This window comes from Typopeltis vanoorti, chromosome 6, assembly GCF_054136105.1.
Source record: "Typopeltis vanoorti isolate ZY-2024b chromosome 6, IOZ_Tvanoo_1.0, whole genome shotgun sequence".
Taxonomy (NCBI): Eukaryota; Metazoa; Arthropoda; class Arachnida; order Uropygi; family Thelyphonidae; genus Typopeltis; species Typopeltis vanoorti.
The window spans coordinates 58,435,587-58,453,643 of record NC_143554.1 but is presented as its reverse complement, the minus strand read 5'-3'; the positions used below and the strand labels follow the sequence as shown (position 1 = coordinate 58,453,643).

Genomic DNA, 18,057 nt, shown 5'->3' with positions numbered 1-18,057 from the left:
GGGCAGCCAGAAATATGAGATTCTTGCTTGAGGTGGTACGAAAGAAGACAGAGAGGAGTGTGTGTGTTGCCTAGGTATGATAATGAACTGAGCAGAAGAGCAGTAATATTGAATGACATAATAGCTAGAATGTGTGTGATAAGAGAGGACTGGAATAAGTGGATGCTTGGAGTGCGTTTGAGGACAGAGGAATTGTATGCAAGAGACCACTTACATTTGAATGAGGAAGGATGTAGGAATCTGGAGAGATTGCTGTTCTGAAAAAATCAGTGCTCAGGGAGGATGGTAGCAGGGATGGCCTCTTGTGGGAATGGGTACTTGGGAGAAGGGGGACGACATCAGGTAACACTGAGCTCAGTGGAGTCTAGAGGGGATAATGCTAGGTATAGAAACAATGGCATTTATATGCTATATACTAATGCCAGGAGTATCCGGAATAAGGGAGAGGAATTGGTGGCGCAGATAGCATCAGCCTGGCCAAAAATTATTGGGATCACTGAGACGTGGTTGACAGAAGAGGATATAATAACTGGAATAGAAGTCACTGGGTACAGCATTTTTCGGCAGGATAGGAAGGGAAAGCGTGGTGGTGGAGTACTGCTTATGATAAGTGATGACCTATGTCCTCAAGAGTGGAGACTTCGGAAGGCAGTGACACTAATGATTTTGAAAGCATATGGTGTGAGGTATAGGTGGGCAAGACAGGATATTATGGGGTGTTGCTACAGACCCAGGAGTACAGAGGGTGGGGACCAGGAAATGTTTAGACAGTTGAGTTTGGCAAGTGCAAGAAGAATTATTGTTATGGGAGATTTTAACTACAGTAGTATAAACTGGGGAGAGGAAGATGCATGTAGCAATAAGGGAATGGAATTTCTAGAATTCTTGATGGACAAATGTCTTAGGCAACATGTAATAGAGGGAACAAGAGGTTCAAGAGTTTGATTTGGTTATAGCATCAGAAGAGTTGATAATAACTGAGATGACATCTCTCCCACCAGTTGGAGAAAGTGACCATATGGTTTTGACTTGGAAAATGAATAGACATGCAGGAGTCTCAAAGAGACGGGAACGTATGTGGAATTATAAGGCAGGTGATTAAAATAGTCTAAGACATCAACTTGGGGAAGTATCATGGAGGGAGAAATTGGAAGGCCAGGATATCATCAGTGCGTGGGAAATTATGAAAGAATATTTGTTAGCAGCAATGGTAAGTTGTATACTACGCGTGAACAAGAGGACACAATTTGGAGTAAAGTGGATGACAAACAATATTAAACAGGAATTGCATGCGAAAAAGAGGCTGTGTAAGAGATATAAGGAGACAGGAGAAGAGAAGATGCATGAAGAGTATAAGACAAAGGCCAGAAGAGTGACTAGTATGGCAAGGAAGACAAAACTGGAATATGAGAGGAGATTAGCCCTAAGATCCAAAGAAAATCCCAGGGAATTTTTTTTAGATATGTGGCCATTAGGAGGAGAAATGACTGTGGAAGAATGATATTGTGGGATAAAAATGGGAATAGAGTAACTGATGCAGAGGACATAGTAGAATTGTTCAATGACAACTTTATTGGAGTATTTCATCCTGGAGGAGTCAGTTTTAATGCTAGAGGGATAGGGAAAGTTCAAGGTTTAGAGGTACAGGAGGAGAGTGTGTTTCAAATATTGAGTACTCTGGATGTCAGTAAAGCTGTGGGACTGGATGGCATTTCACCATGAGTTTTAAGAGAATGTGCTAGGGAACTGACAGTGCCTTTGACCTGGCTTTTCAATGAAAGTCTAGCTACTGGAAAGGTGCCTATGGAATGGAAGGAAGGTAAGATAGTGCCATTGCATAAGGGCGGTAGCAGACTGGAAATGTCTAATTATAGACCAGTTTGTGTGTCATCAGTAGTTAGTAAGTTCTTGAAGAAAGTAGTGAAGGACCGTATACTGCAGTGGGCAGATGAGGGTAATGTTATCTGTGAGAGTCAACATGGATTTGTGAAGGGGCGCTCTTGTTTTAGCAATATGCTAGCCTTTTATGATAAAGTTGCAAGAGCATTAGACGAGGGGAAAGGCATATACTGCTATTTTCTTCGACTTAGCAAAGGCATTTGACAGGGTGCCACATGATAAACTGATATTTAAGTTGCAGCACATGGGTCTGGATGTCAGATTGGTCAACTGGATTCAGGATTGGCTGTCCGATAGGTATCAGAGAGTTGTGTATGGTGAGGCAGTTTCAAGGAAGCAGAGGGTTACAAGTGGGGTCCCACAGGGCTCAGTGCTGGTACCTATATTGTTTAACCTTTATATCAATGACATTATCAGTGGATTGCAGGGAGATGTTCAGTTGTTTGCAGATGATGCAAAGCTGGGAAGGATTATTAGTAATAGTACAGATGCAGCAGCCCTGCAAGAGGATTTGAATAAGCTAGATAAATGGGCAAATGAATGGTGATGACGGTTTAATGCAGCTAAATGTAAGGTCCTGAGGCTTGGGAAACATCGATGAGACACTGCATACTCTATGGGAGGAATTATACTGGAGTAAGTATGGGGAGACAAGAGATCTGAGGTTGATGATTGATAGAAACCTGAAATTTAGGGGACACAGAAGATTGCTGCAATAATGAGAAGGACACTGACCTACAGAGATAAAACAGTTATCATTCCATTGTATAAGACCCTGACCAGACCACACTTGGACTATTGTTCTCAGATTTGGTCCCCAGGATTTGAAGGGGATAAATTAACTGTGGAAAGGGTACAAAGGCAGATAACAAAGATGGTTTCAGGACTCTACAATGATAGTTATGAGGATTGGCTGAGAGAATGTGGACTGCAGAGTTTGGTGGATAGAAGAAGGAGAGGTGATATGATCGAGACTTTTAAACTGTTGAGGTGGTTAAAGGGTTGACACTGGGGAGTTCTTTCGCTTGGTTGAACAGCGGGAAGAAGGACTGATAATGGATTTTCTATTAATGTTTTTCTTATCCAGGTCAGTTCTGTACACAGAAATCTAGATGCAGGCTGTTTATGGTGCCTCATTTATTCATTCATCGGAAAGACCCAGGTTCGATTCCTATCCAAGACTTGAGGAACCTTTATTCTGGGGGATGAAAAACCCCCAGAATAAAGGTTCCGTGAACCGGAACCGTGAACACACACACAAGGACCTACAATCATAAAATACATAATCCCTCATTAGGAGGGCTCAACCCATCCTAAGGGAGAGGGGAGGAAAGGGAGAGGGGGAACCCCATACAAAATAAATAGAAATGCAGAATTTTATTATTATTATTAACATCTGCCCTCCATGAATTTGAAGGACTCATCGATATTCTCTCATACAAATAAAAAAAATCATTGAACCATGTCTTATACCAATTCACAGTTTCTGCGCTCACCACACTTTCAGGCAATGCATTCCACTCACCAATCATTCTCCATGCAAAGAACTGCTTCTCACTCACCTGCTTTTCTTAAACAGCTTCCAGGCATGTTCTCTAGTTCCCTTGTCTCCCTCTACTATATGAAAAATCTCTACATTAATCTGGTAACAAACCCTTGCCAATTTATGTCTCAATCATATCCTCTCTCCAATTCACAAAGCTCTAAGATTCATTCCCTCAATCTCTCTCCTCATATCTGACACTGACTTAGTAAACCTTCTCTGGAAACTCTCCAATACATACCCTTGAAAACCAGATGACCAGATCTGTGCACAGTAGTCCACATATGGCCAATCCAAGCCATAATCTTTGCTACTGCATGTCAATGTCCTCATTATTGCTATAATCCATTGTGATGTTCTTACAATTTTAGCAATGTGACCCCTAAACTTCCAGTCTGTCCATCACTCAGATCTCTCATCTCTTCCACCTCCTTCAAAATTTCTCCATTAAATGTATGCTCTGCATCTCAACCATGCCTACCAAATTTCAGAACCTTGCACTTTGCAATATTAAACTGAAAGCTCCCCTCATTTGCCCAATCAAGGTCTATTCATATCCTCCTGCAAGGTCACAATATCTGCTCCACTTCTCATGGTTCTTCTCAACTTTGTATCATTATCAATCAGCTGCACATATCCAACTAAGCCAGTCCTAGTGTCATTAACATACAAGTAAAACACTAACGGTCCCAAAATAAATCCCTGTGGGACTGGTGACCTTCCTCTTCAAGATACCATTCTTCCATACACAACCTGCTGATACCTATCTGACAGCTAATCAGCTATCCAACTCACTATTCTCATCTAATCCCATCCGTTTCAATTTTGCTACTAGCTGATCATGTGGCAGGCTATCAAAGGCTTTTGAAAAATCCAAGTACACCACTGTATATGCATCTCCTTTATCAAGTGAATGTGTCACTATATTGTAAATAGATAAGCAGATTGCTAAAACATATTGTCCCTATAACAAACCCATGTTGTCCATCAAAGAATACCACTATTATCAACCCATTTCTGAATGTCAGTCCTCACTAACCCTTAACAATCCCAGACACACAGACTGGCCCTATAATTTGTAGCCTGTCTTACCCCCCCCCTCCTCCTTTCTGAAATGGAACAATTTTTCCCACCTTCCACTCCTTTTGGACTCATGCTGTTGCAAGACTCATGTTAAATAGGTGCCATTAATTCCATAGAGTATTCCATCAAGATATGGCAATATACTTAAATCCTGTTGCCTTATTAACATCAAGTTCACCAAATTCCTCATATACTTCTTGCTCATCTGCAATCAGCCTCTCCTCAACCATATCCTCTACACTCCAGCTTCTCACAATGTTGTCTTCATGAGGATGACATGACATACATTGAGAAACTACTCATGGAATACTTGAACCACATCCTCTGCATTGGTTACCAATCTGTCAGTATCATCAACTAGTATCCTCCTCTTCCTATAGTCATTTTTCTTCTACTCATATATCAAAAAAACTCACTAAGATTCTTCTTAGCTTGACTGGCTAATTTCTTCTCATAATGAACTTTTCTTCTTTACCAATCGAGTCACCTTCCTAGCCTGCTCTTTATTACCGATTATCACCAACATTTGTCTTGTGATGCCTTCCTTTCTTTCAGATTTCACACTTCATACTTCTCATTGACTATGCTATTGTTGATAGTGATGTTTTCTCCCTGGTGCAGGACACCAGAGTGTACAGAGGATTTGAAATTGGAAGTGATCACTATTTAGTCTTCAGCAGGATAAAAGTGAATTTCGTATATTGAAAAGAATAACATGTAAGAAAGATTTAAAGCAAATAAAAGTCAAGCAGCTTACAGATGTGAACTGTAGACTAAAATACACAAAGATTATTGAAGAACAAATGAAAGAGTTTGAGAATAGGAACCAAACCTTGGAGATTCAGTAGCAAGGCTTGAAGAAAATCCTGATTGATTCAGCCAGAGAGGCATGTGATGAGGTTGTCTGCAAGAATAGAAAAATCAGAACTCCTATGGTAGACACAGGAAGTTAAAGAGGCAATGAAGGAAAAGAAGAAAGCATATCAAAAGTTCCTGGCAAATAAGTCCGCTTGTGCTCTTAGAGAATACAGAGACAATTGTAAGAAAGCTAAACACTGTGTAAAACTAGCTAAACAAAAGTCATGGGAGGACTTTGGCAAGAACACAGAAAATAAATATCAAGAACTGGTAATTAGTTTACGGAATTAACAACGCATATAAAGTATATTAATTAAAGGTAACTTTAATGAATAACTTCTATATTTCGGCAACATCACATTGCCATCTTCAGGAAGTTATTCATTAAAGTTACCTTTAAATTAATATACTTTATATGCGTTGTTAATTCCGTAAACTAATTACCAGTTATGTCTAACCAATGTATAAGTCTTGCTACCAGAAATATCAAGTAGGTGGTAAGATATACTGGAGGTTGTTGAAGAAGCTTAAAAATGGAGAAAAGAGTGCTGTAAAAGGAGTTACAGATGATATAGGTGACATGAAAACAGGAGGGAAAAATATCCTGGAAGTATAGAGTAATTACTTCGAAAAATTGCTAAATGAAACAAGCAGTGATAGCAGAGCGGTAAAAAACACTCAACAGCCATGCAGTCAGGAATACATATCCATACTTGAAGTACAAAAAGCCATCAAAGGGTTGAAATGTGGAAAGGCAGCAGGAGTAGATGATGTTCAACCAGAAATGCCGAAATATGGTGGTATAAAAATCTTACAGTGGCTGCACTGCATAGTTCAGAAAGCCTGGACAGAGGGACGAATTCCCGATGATTGGAGTAGAGCTCTAATAGTACCCATATATAAAAAGGGAAATAAAACTGAATCTGAGAATTACAGAGGCATTTCCCTACTGAGTGTTCCTGGCAAGATCTATGCAAGCATACTTGAGAAACGGTTGAGAAGAATTGTGGAAGAAAAGCTTGGTGAAGAACATGCTGGATTCAGGCCAAATACAGTCTGTCAGGATCTCCACTTTATGATAAATAGTTGAGAAAGCATGGGAATATAACAAAGATCTGTATTTAAGTTTTACCGATCTGGAAAAGGCATATGACAAGGTGCCAAGAGAGAGGCTATTCAATACGCTACAGTTATATGGTGTCAATGGGGGATTATATCAAGCAATACTTTGTATTTAAGTTGTAAGTCGGCAGTTAGAATTGAAGGAAGTACAGGAAGATGGTTTAATGTTATATCTGGTGTCAGACAAGGATGTACATTATCTCCTCTGTTATTCATTATCTATATGGATCACATTATGAAGGAAAGTGGTATTAAACATGATATCAGAATTGGAGATGTTAATGTCAGCTCTTTGCTTTATGCAGACGATGTTATACTTCTAAATAAATCTGCTACAAGTTTCAAAGAGTCCCTTGTCTAAATTGAATAACTGTCGTAATAGATATGGTATGAAGGTCAGCATTAAAAAGACAAAGACAATGAAAATAGGTAGAATTGTTGAAAATGTCAATTGTGTTGTGAACGGGGAACAAGTAAAACATTTCAGCTACTTAGGCATGATTTTTACTGAAGATGGTAAATTAAATATGGAAATAGACAACAGAATCAATAAAGCTGGTATGGTAGGAAGTCAATTGAATAAATTCATATGGAATAAGAGAGAAATTAGTCCGAACACTAAATTAGCTGTATACAAGACAGTGTTCAAACCAATTTGAACTTATGGATCTGAGAGCTGGGTCAGAAGTAAAACACTTGACCAAAGACTAGAGACCACAGATATGAGAGTCCTGAGAAAGATTAGAGGCATGAACAGATGGCATCAATGGCAATATCATATTAAAAATGATGTTATTAGGAAAGAACTTGACATTGTCGGCATCCAGGAATGCACTAGCAGAGCTAATCTTAGGTGGCATGGTCACTTAAACAGAATGGGCGAGGAAAGATTAGCAAAACAAGTGTTCTCTGCCGGGTTGTCAGGAAAACAACCCAGAGGAAGACCAAGATATAGGTGGATTGATACGGTACAATGTGCCTTAGACGACAGAAATATAAGATCTGATAATGATAATATTGGAGTCTTGTCAAGTAACAGACTGATTGGGAGGAAAATTGTAGATAGGAAGTTAGTAATGATGTAAATTTTTCATGTAGTACTATCATATCCTGTACACCCCTTGAGGGTACATGTCAGGAATTTGATGATGATACATCATATTTCTGCCTTAGCCTTTTAACCTTTAGCATACACTCAGATATTGCTGCTGTTAAATAGCTCTTGATCAACTCGCACAGTGAGCCTCATTATACCACTTAATTCCTCTTTCCATGTTATAGCTCCCAGTTGCCACCTAATCTTTTCATTATAAGGAACCTTGTAGTTCCAAATATATCCCTTCTTTATAGACGTTCTCACATGACTAGCTACCTAGTGATCACTTCATCACACTCACCATCAGGGGAAAAATCAGTAACTCCATTCAGAATCAAATTTGTTGATGATATAACTAGATCTAAGACTCTTAACACTCGTGTCTTTTCACACTACTGTGTATTTTGATTATTTCTTTAAGACCACAAAAATTATGAAATTTCTGTAGATTTTGCATTAAACCATTCTTGAACCTACAGTTTCTAAAATTTAACTATTTGTTGGGAAAGACTTTGAACAAGTAATTCTGTTGGCATTGTTCTCAATTTACTTTATGTGCTGCACAAACATATCAGCCTGGCAACCCAGCTAGAAAAAAAGCACTGCACAGAAGGTGTGTGCATCTCATGATAACTTTTGGGATACATCAGCAAAAAAAAGACACTACAGAGTTTATTCTAGTCTCTGATTACAGGAACTTTTTCTAGGCTTTTTAAGCCAGTTCCTGAGTTAGTCTATCTTTGCCATAGGTAATGCAGAGTTTTAACTAACTCCTAGGAACTCAGGTTTTCCTTCCTGAATTTCCATAAACACAACAAAAACACAAAAAACACTACCATACAAAAAATCTATTTCAAACAGTTTCAGTTGCTAAAGATTGGAACATGAGATGGCAGCTTGTCTGTCATATTCTTATTACCTACTAAAAGTCTAACTTGTCAGAAGAGGCAAACTCGAACACCAGCAATGACCAGGTAGAGACTACCAGCTTACTAATTTTCAAAAGTCATGATTAAGAGTTCTGTCTATTCCTTTTAGGGGAATGAAACAGGCACATGAGAATTTTTAATGAATTTATATTTTTTCTGCAAGTTTAAGTTATCTGCGCAACATTATATTAACTAGAACAGGCGAACACCTATTATGCACCTTACTATTTTTTATTTATGACTTAAAAGGAAAAAATGGTACATTCAGCGTACAGGACAAAAAAAAAAAAAAGTTGTTTCAATGTTATTATTATGTGACATCTCCAGGGATGTCCAAAGACTCATCAAGGGAGAGTGTGCCAACAGCATCAAATGATTGTCCCTTCCAACTACTAACCGCAGTCAAACTTGCTTAACATTTTGGGTGAGCCATTAGTAGCAGAGGCTCTACCAATCAATCAACCTTTCCTGCCAAAAAGCAACTTCCCCAGGAGAGGCTTGAACTCTCACAACCTCAGCATAACTCACAAGTACTCTAAGTACCATTAAACTACTTAAAAAAAATCTTTGTACCTAAAATTATAAGAAGATATTGTAATTTGTATAAATAAACAGAACTGTAAAAATCTGTGCAGTGAATTAACTATTTTATATAACACAATTATATATAAAAATTAGCTGATTAATATGCATTTCCCCCCTCTATTACTTAGAACTATTGACTATATAAACTAATGCATTTTAGATATTAAACTACTATTGTGATCAAACTGTTTTGATATACTTAAATAGCAAAACAATCAATCATCAACACATCAGTTCTGTGTCATGGATGTATCAAATTTTAAATGGAACTTTGCATGTTCATTTGTCTTGTTTTACCTTAATACTTTTATCTCTTCCTACATACCATACAAAAAGAGAGAGGAGAAAGGTAATACAAAAAGGAAACAAATTAATTTTAATTTAAAAAAAATCACAAAATTAACATAAGGGAAGAAAATATAAAAATATCTAAAAAAACTAAAATTACTCCCAGGAATTTTTTTTTTTTTTATAATAAAAGTTTGGAATGCCTGTTCATTTTGTGGCGGCATTTTAATTCATCTAACCATGGGTTAGATGAATTATTCCTGCTAAAGCAGTGATACTTTGGGTTTGATATCATTACCACAACTGAAATGAAGATAGCAATTTGGCCCAAAACTCATAAACCAACTCTAGCCTAAGCCTTGTATAAACCTACTATGTTGTGATTAATCTCTTTTTAGCCACAAAATGATAATGCTGTATGTTAAACTATGTGCATTTATAAGATGGTGTCTGGTGTGTAGAAAAGCCTATTTTCAGATCGAAAAGGAGGGAGCAACAAAGCTTCTTTCCTGCTGAGAATGTCCTGGGTCCTTCCAACCAAGTTTTACATTCTGACTATGCCATGCTATGAAAACAAACTGATTAATGAATTCAAAATAAAAAATAATAACAAATCAGAAACCTCCTCCTGTAATATTCATAGGAGTTATTTTCAACCATAAAGGTTATGATGGAGAATAACTTCTGTACTTAACAATAAAGTAAAGGAAAAGATCACTAAACTACAGCCCATTTAGTAATTACACTGATATTTAAAAATTAATAATCTAGTTGTGCAAACATCAATTTTATAATATGATCCATCATGGACTTATATATTTCAGTAATTTTAATGTTTTGCAAAAACACAGCTTATTAAATCTTTTGAAAACATTTTTTTCTAACAGTGCATGCTGGAGTCAGACATAGATGTTCTTACAAAATTAATTTAAGACAACTGTGATAATGGTTACACTGAGTCAATGATTCATTCATTGTAACCAACATAAAGGGATATTAAATTGGCTTGTATTAATGCATTATAGCGATAGTTAATGTTAACAAAATGACCAATGATTAATATAGAACCTTCAATTATAGAAAACGTTTCATAACTAATTGGTAAGTAGTCGGAAAATTAGGGTTACACTATTCAACAACGGATCCAGAAGAGTCTGGGGAATGAATATTTGTCCATAGCCCCATAACAGAATTAAAAAAAAAAAAAAAAGGAAGAAGCAGCCTGAATTTACACCTGTACTCTAATGTAGGAGAGAATCCACTTGCATCATTACAAGCTCCCAATATCCCATTTTTATTACATGACACCTCCAAGGCTCATCGTGGCAGGGCCCACTACTACACAACTCACTGATTATAACAGAGAAAACTCGAGCGATATATACACGAAATAAATTCCAAATTTTGATTTAATATTAACTAACACTTTTTTTTTTTTTTTTGCTTTCGCATATTCAAATCATGCCCTTTCCAATTTTGTACGATGAACTAATTTCCCATATTGGCGAGAACCTCCGACATTCATGACAATATCATAAACCAACCTACGAAGTACAACATATGCTGCACTTTTTATTTTATTTTATTTAAAAGCTTAATACTGATATTCTAAATTGAAAATAAACAAAGTCTATATGTTCAGCCAATGCACCTGTTCTCCTACTTTTGACTATCAGTGACATTAAATGATTACTGTATTACTCGAAACGATTTTTTTTTTTTTTTATAAATGTTTACTCAAATATATTCTTAAAATAACGTTTAACTACCTTAGAACTATTAAAAACTTCAGCCATGTCATTCCTCTCCGGTAAGCTAGACCTTACCTGTGGTCATACTATCATAGCTCTACCAACAAAGTTTCCCCATACTCGAAGGTGTTGCAACCTCACATGTTCTCCGAATGGTGGGTAGCCGCCTATTGGTGTGATATAAAATTAAACCTTAGTTTAGCTCAGTATTTCTCAACGTGGGAATTTGAATATTTTGGGGGGCAATTAGAAAATGTACATGTACATATTTATATTATACTTTATCAGAACTTGGCTGACTATTATGCTAGGGGAGATAAGTGGCGTAGTTAGAGCTGTTGCCGCCCCTCTCAAGACACACCAAAAATACTACAAAAAGTCAAAACGACTTATAGGGAAATAAATTAAAACACTAATTTCAACATTCTAAAATATATAGATTTTTTTGCTTTTCTGTTAGCAAAATCGTCGATGACATTGGCGAAGTCTATTTCATAGTAATGTATTTCATAGTAATTCTTAATCAAATTTTATTTAGAAAAACTCTCACAACTAGCAACACTTAGAGCAATTGCGAGGAAAAATCGCAGTAGTATTGCGATATTTGGAACTGAGTTCTCAAGACTATATTTTAGAATTAACTGCAAAAGTTCAAAAAGGTTCAAAGTTCCGCCCGGGACGGACCTACCCCCCCCCCCAACTATGCCACTGGGGGGGGGGGAATCAAAATCTTTGAGACGTTGAGGTGGGGCATCAAGATCTTTGAAACGTCAAGGTGTGGCATGATCCAAAAAACGTTGAGAAACACTGGTTTAACTCATTGTGCTGCCTAAACTATAGGGCAGTGTTTCTCAACCTTCTTTTATGTGTGCCCGGTTTTTTAATACTAGTGTTTGTTGCGTTCCCCTCACCTTTCCCCCTTGCAGTTCTTGTGTTGAGACACTGACAAAAGCGATAAAAGTTAACAAAACAAAACAACAACAAACAAAAAAAAAACCTAGGGATTAAATAAAATTGTTAAATATTCATACGTCATCAGATCTTTCGAAAATTGTACCGATCTGGCATCACTGCACAGACCGTTGAATCGTATCGACCATTGGGAAACATTCGCGATTTCATCACGGGAAGTCTCGAATTCTGGAAATGTTTATGTAAATGAGGCTTGAAATGGCAAAGACGGCCGTTTTAAGTACACCAAATACACATATCTTAGAGATGAGTGACAAAGTTAATGCTTTTTGTAAAAAATAAGAGTTATGCAACAAAAATTCGAAATCTTTGCAAATGTGGGTGAATTTATCAAAACCTACAAAGCAGAAGAGGAAAACATCAAAATTTTATTTGCAACTATTGAAAATCATTTAACAATGTTGACGAAGAATTTTAGAAACTATTTTATAACCGACGACAACATAATGGCAATGTACGAGTGGGTCAGAAACCCATTTCAAATTACCCCTGAAGCAGTGGTATAACTAGAGCTTTTGCCGCCCAGGGCGGTCCCTGAGTTTTTCTCCCCCCTCAATACACACCAAAAATACTACAAAAGTCAAAAAGACGTAAGTATAATTGTTAAAAACTAATTATTAATTTAATAGTAAAAATTACTAAGTTAACATAAATAAAAGAATCGCGAAAAATAAAATTGTGTCTCACGTGAAAAGTGCCGCCGGAGCGGACACTGCTCCCCCCCCCCTAGCTACGCCACTGCCCTGAAGTTTATTAATTGAAGAAGAGGAACAATTTATAGACTTCATGTCAAGCGGCGAAATCAAAATAAAATTTGCATCTAAATCGCTTTTTCTTTTTTTTTTTTTTTTTTTTTTTTTTTTTTTTTTTTTTGGCCGGTGTTGATGATGAAGTTTTTCCACTAAAGTCAAGAGCTTTTCGTGCCATTTCCAACATCTTATCTTTGTGAAATGGGGTTTTCTGCAATGGTTGCCTAAAAAACAAAATATATATCTCACTTAAAGAGAACTAACAGTGTCAATTTCCAATCCATCACCATCATATGAAAAGCTTTGCTCTGCAACACAGACCTAAGGAAGCCATTAATTTTTAGATTCATTGTTATTGGTTATTTGTAATTAGTTGCTGGGTATATTTTGCAATATTGATATGTTCCCGTAAGCGTAACTAGTTTATTCAACACAGTGGTTTTATACAATTTATTGTTTTATTTTCAGAGTGTAAAAATAAATAAAATAAATAAATCAGCTAATGCCTTTTATTCCCTTATAGGGAGTCGGCGAGGCCTTTCTACCCTATCTAGCTTCTGGAGACTGAGTGGGCAGTTCAATCTCCACCGGTAGTCAATCAGAGATAGCTGGCCAATGTCTGTCACTAATTATAGGCAGCCACCGAGAAGATGCTGGCATCTCTTGGTACTTAACGCTAACAAGATATGTTACTGTCTGAAAAATAATGTGGGCACTACAGTCGATTTTCTTGAATTTACGGGACAAAAAACGCGAGTTTCCAGGATAAAAAAAAAAAAAAAACACTTGCCCGTGCCAGCGATCGACTAACCTGGGAACCAGTCGGAAATAGGCTTAGGAAAAGTTCCTCCAGTCGGTGACTAGACTTGAACCTAAGTGTAATTTAGAGTAACCAAGTGCAGAGGACGCAAGGGCCACTTCCACCGAGTTTTTTTTTATATTGTTGTTGTGTCAGTAAATAGTTTCATTAAATGCTTTCGTTTCAATAAAGTAGTTTTTCAGTTTTTCCTTTGATTTTAATTTTCTTCGAGCCCCCAAAGGGGATGCACCCCACAGGTTGAGAATTATTACTACAGAGCAATTCCATTATGGCTCTCTTCAAATCGAAAGGGAGTATCTACACTAGTTTTGAAAAGTACAGATTCTGTAACTGCATATAAGGAGAACGCATTTTTTTTTTTTTTTGGCTACATTGACTTTCTTCGAACGCCGTGTAGTCACTCCAGTACCTCCTAGGATTTTGAGAGTGATGTCTCTGTCAAAAGAAGAAGTGATAGGGTCGTAACTCCCTTTCTACACAGCATTAGTAGGACAATGACAAACATCCAAGCTCGTTGCAGGATTCGAACCATCATTCGAACCATTTTGGGGCTCGACAGCAGATAAATCTATTCACTCGACCGACCAGAACCACAGGAAAACAGGATACTCATTTATTAATTTATTGTCGATGGTTGGTAACAATACAAGAAAATATTCCCAAAGATATTTAAAAGATAATAATAAATAAATCCTATAAGGTTTGCCTGCTTGCAGGATGAAAACCCCCAGATAAACTGGGAATAAACCCTGCTGTGCACGCCCAAGACCGGCTAACTTGGCTATGGCTGAGGAAGATCCTTAAGCTCATGTCGGCGACGGGAATCGAACCTAGGACATTCCTTCCCCAGACATATGGTTGCGAAGCGCAAAGCCACCAGGCTAGCGCGGACATCGTGGCATTGATGAGATTACAATGACAACTGTCGCCATCCCATGATCTAATACTGTACGATCTAAAACGAGAATTTTTGGAATAGAAATAACTACATGCCACACCAAACACCGACTAACAAGGAAACTAGCAACAAAAACGCTCAATAAATGTTCCTTTCGTCGATGACTAGAATCAAACCTATAATATTCTTTATGTATTTATTTTTTTTTATTCTTTATGGTGCAATACTAGAACGTTACCACATACTTATACAGGCACCTAAATACGTTACGATATTTCATGACCCTCTTAATGAGTGCCGCAAAAAGCACAATAAGATTTCGAGATCTTCAGGCTGCTATGTTATTGGCAATGCAATGAAAATAATTTTCTAAAAATATTTTCATTCTTTTTCTTCTTCAGGATCTCAAGATGCAGAAAGCCACTCAGTGGGGTCATTATTTTTTTAATACAATATTTAAAAGATGGTTAACATGCAAATAATTACAAAAGCCTGTGTAGCTCAGTGGAAGCGGCACTTGCGTCCTCTGCTCTTGGTCGCTCGAAGTCAGACTTAAGTTCAAGTCTAGTCGCCGACTGGAGGAACTTAGAAAAAAGGTCGAAGAAAGAACTCCTACTTTCTTCGATCGATTCCCGAGTTGTCGATCTCTGCAAGCGAGTTTTTCCTCCTGGAAACTCGGGTTTTTCGTCCCGTAAACTCAAGAAAATCGACCGTAGTACCCACATTATTTCAAACAGTAACATACCTTGTTATGGTTGGTACCAAGAGATGACAGCACTTGTCTGCCAGCCTCTTCACCGGTGGTTGCTGTAATTAGTGATAGACATGGGCCAGCTATCTGATTGGCGACCGGTGGAGATTGAACTGCCCACTCAGTCTCCAAAAGCTAGATAGGGTATATATGTTCACTCCTCAGCATTAAACAGCTGGAAAATAGACTTAAGTCAAGTCTGGTCGCCGACCAGAGGAACTTTTTCTAAGCCTTTTTTCGACCGTTACCCCAGTTAGTCGATCTTCGGCACGGACAAGCAGGTTCTTTCTCCAGGAAACTCTGGTTTATCGTCCGGTAAACTAAAGAAAATCGACCGTAGAACCCACGCTATTTCAGGCGTTAAAAATATTGTGTTAGGGTTAGTGGTGCACCCAGAGGGGGGGGACAAGGGGGCCTGTCCCGACAAAAGGAAAAGGGAAAAAAACACTAGAAAACTTTTCAAAATCTTTTCCTAATTAAAATTATAATTTTTTTAAATTTATGTTCTGTCGTGCCTTGAATTTCTATAGTACTTATGAATTAGCGGTCAATTAAGATGGGAATACCCTATAGCTCTCGGGAATCACGGCAGCTGTGAACACAAGGCGAATTTTGCCCAAGCCAAGCCAGAGGAGATCAAGGGTTTCATGTATTGGTGATCACTGCAGATGCTCAGTCATATGCGGTATGCAATGCATAGTGTCTATTCTCAAATCGTGTACTCAACTCTCCCCCTCCATGATTAAATCCTGAGTGCGCCTCTGGTTAGGGACCACGAGATGGCGGCACTTGTTGCGCAGCCCTGGTTTTTAAGCAGCCTGCATCTTCACTGCAGGCTGCTTAAATTAATGATAGTCTTGGGCCAGCTATCTCTGATTGGCTACCAGTGGAGACTGAACTGTTCACTTAGTCTCTAAAAGGTAGATGGGGCTAAACGGCCTCACCTGCTCCCTATATGGGAATAAAAGGCGTTAGCTATTTTTTTTTTTACAATTACAAATCACCTGAGAAAGAAGACCCTGAAAAAAAATCCCTTTGTGATGTCGCTACTATTAATACAGCACAAAAACAGAATAAAAAAACTCAGCTAATGTGAGTTCTAAGTTTTCTAAAGGTAGAAAACTTATAACTCACATTTCGGACAGTAACATAAAGTGTTAGCGTGAGGTACCATGAGATGACAGTAGCTGCCAACATATTCTCTTCTCAGTTGCCTTTCAATCACCAATAGTCATGGGCCAGTATTCAGTTAGTTAATGGTAAACCTGATTCTTCAAAAAAAAATCATAATAATTAAATAAATAACACTCTCGCCTACTCTGTTTGTATTGAAATTAACAATGAATTTTATTTATTTATTTTATACCGAATTGTTAGCAGATTCTACTAAGTGGAATACTGTATAAATTCCTCTACTTCTACCATAGTAGAAGTAGAGGAATTTTTTGAGGCTTCAGATAAAGCAACTGACACACTGAAAAAGGAAAAGTTGGTCCTTGTTAGGGATCTAAAGAGCAGAGTAGGAAATGATTGTCAGACATACAAAAATATTTTGGGAAAATTAGGAGAAAAGAGCATAACTAATAACAATGACAAATACCTGTTGGATTTCTACTTTGGACATGAACTGGTTATTACTAACACAATGATCCAACTTAAAAATGTGCACAAATTCACATGGTTAGAGGAGGCAAGGAATAAGAAAAGTCTCTCATTGACTATGTTATTGTTGATAGTGATGTTTTCTCCCTGATGCAGGACACTAGAGTGTACAGAGGATTTGAAATTGGAAGTGATCATCATTCAGTCTTCAGCAGAATAAAATTTAATTTCATATTGAAAAGAAGAACATGTAAGAAGGTTTTAAAGCGTATAAAAGTTGAGCAGCTCTCAGATGTGAACTGCAAACTAAAATACACAAAGATTATCGAAGAAAAATTGAAAGAGTTTGAGAACAGGAACCAAACCTTGGAGATTCAGGGCAAGCCCAGAAAACACTGATTAATTGAGCCAGAGAGGCATGTGGTGAGATTGTCTGCAAGGTGAGAAAAATCAGAACCGCATGGTGGACGCAGGAGGTTAAAGAGGCAGTGAAGGAAAAGAAGAAAGCATATCAAAAGTTCATGGCAAATAAGTCAGCTTGTGCATACAGAGACATACAGAGACAAATGTAAGAAACATAAACACTGTGTAAAACTAGCTAAACAAAAGTCATGGGAGGACTTTGGTAAGAACATTTAAAATAAATATCAAGGAGGAGGCAAGATATTCTAGAGGTTGTTGAAGAAGCTCAGAAATGGAAGAAAGAGTGATGTGAAATGAATTAGATATAAAAAAGGTGACATGAAAACAGGAGGAGAAAAAGTTATGCTTGAAGTATGGAGTAATTACTTCGAAAAATTACTAAATGAAACAAGCAGTGATGATAGCACTGCTGTCATCACTGCTTGTTTCAGTTGGCATTTACCAATGTGCTGTGACCGTCACAGCACAGTGGTTACAACATTGACAAAGTATGCAGTCAGGAATACATATCCATACTTGAGGTAGAAAGAGCCATCAAAAGCCTGAAATGTGGAAAGGCCGCAGGAGTAGATGGTATTCGACCAGAAATGCTCAAGTATGGAGGTATAAAAATATTACAGAGGCTGCACTGCATAGTTCAGAAGGCCTGGACAGAGGGACGAATTCCAGATGATTGGAGTAGAGCTCT

General features: G+C 37.6%; 1 protein-coding gene across 6 annotated transcripts in view; it reads right to left on the bottom strand.

Annotated features, from left to right (window-relative positions):
- Ppat-Dpck (Bifunctional Phosphopantetheine adenylyltransferase - Dephospho-CoA kinase) overlaps positions 1-18,057 on the bottom strand; it is a 106,149-nt gene that overhangs the window by 80,109 nt on the left and 7,983 nt on the right. For 3 of the 6 annotated variants that reach the window (XR_016548449.1, XM_090394174.1, XM_090394177.1), the window contains exon 1: positions 11,173-11,464. The exons of 1 other annotated variant lie outside the window; for it this stretch is intronic. Coding sequence is in view for 3 of the 5 variants with exons in the window: in XM_090394174.1 (XP_090250300.1) it covers positions 11,173-11,199 (27 nt within the window). In the remaining 2 variants the exon portion in view is untranslated. Of the gene's footprint in view, positions 1-11,172; positions 11,465-18,057 lie in introns of those variants that run through there. 2 more of the 6 variants (XM_090394176.1, XM_090394178.1) reach the window with 1 other exon arrangement.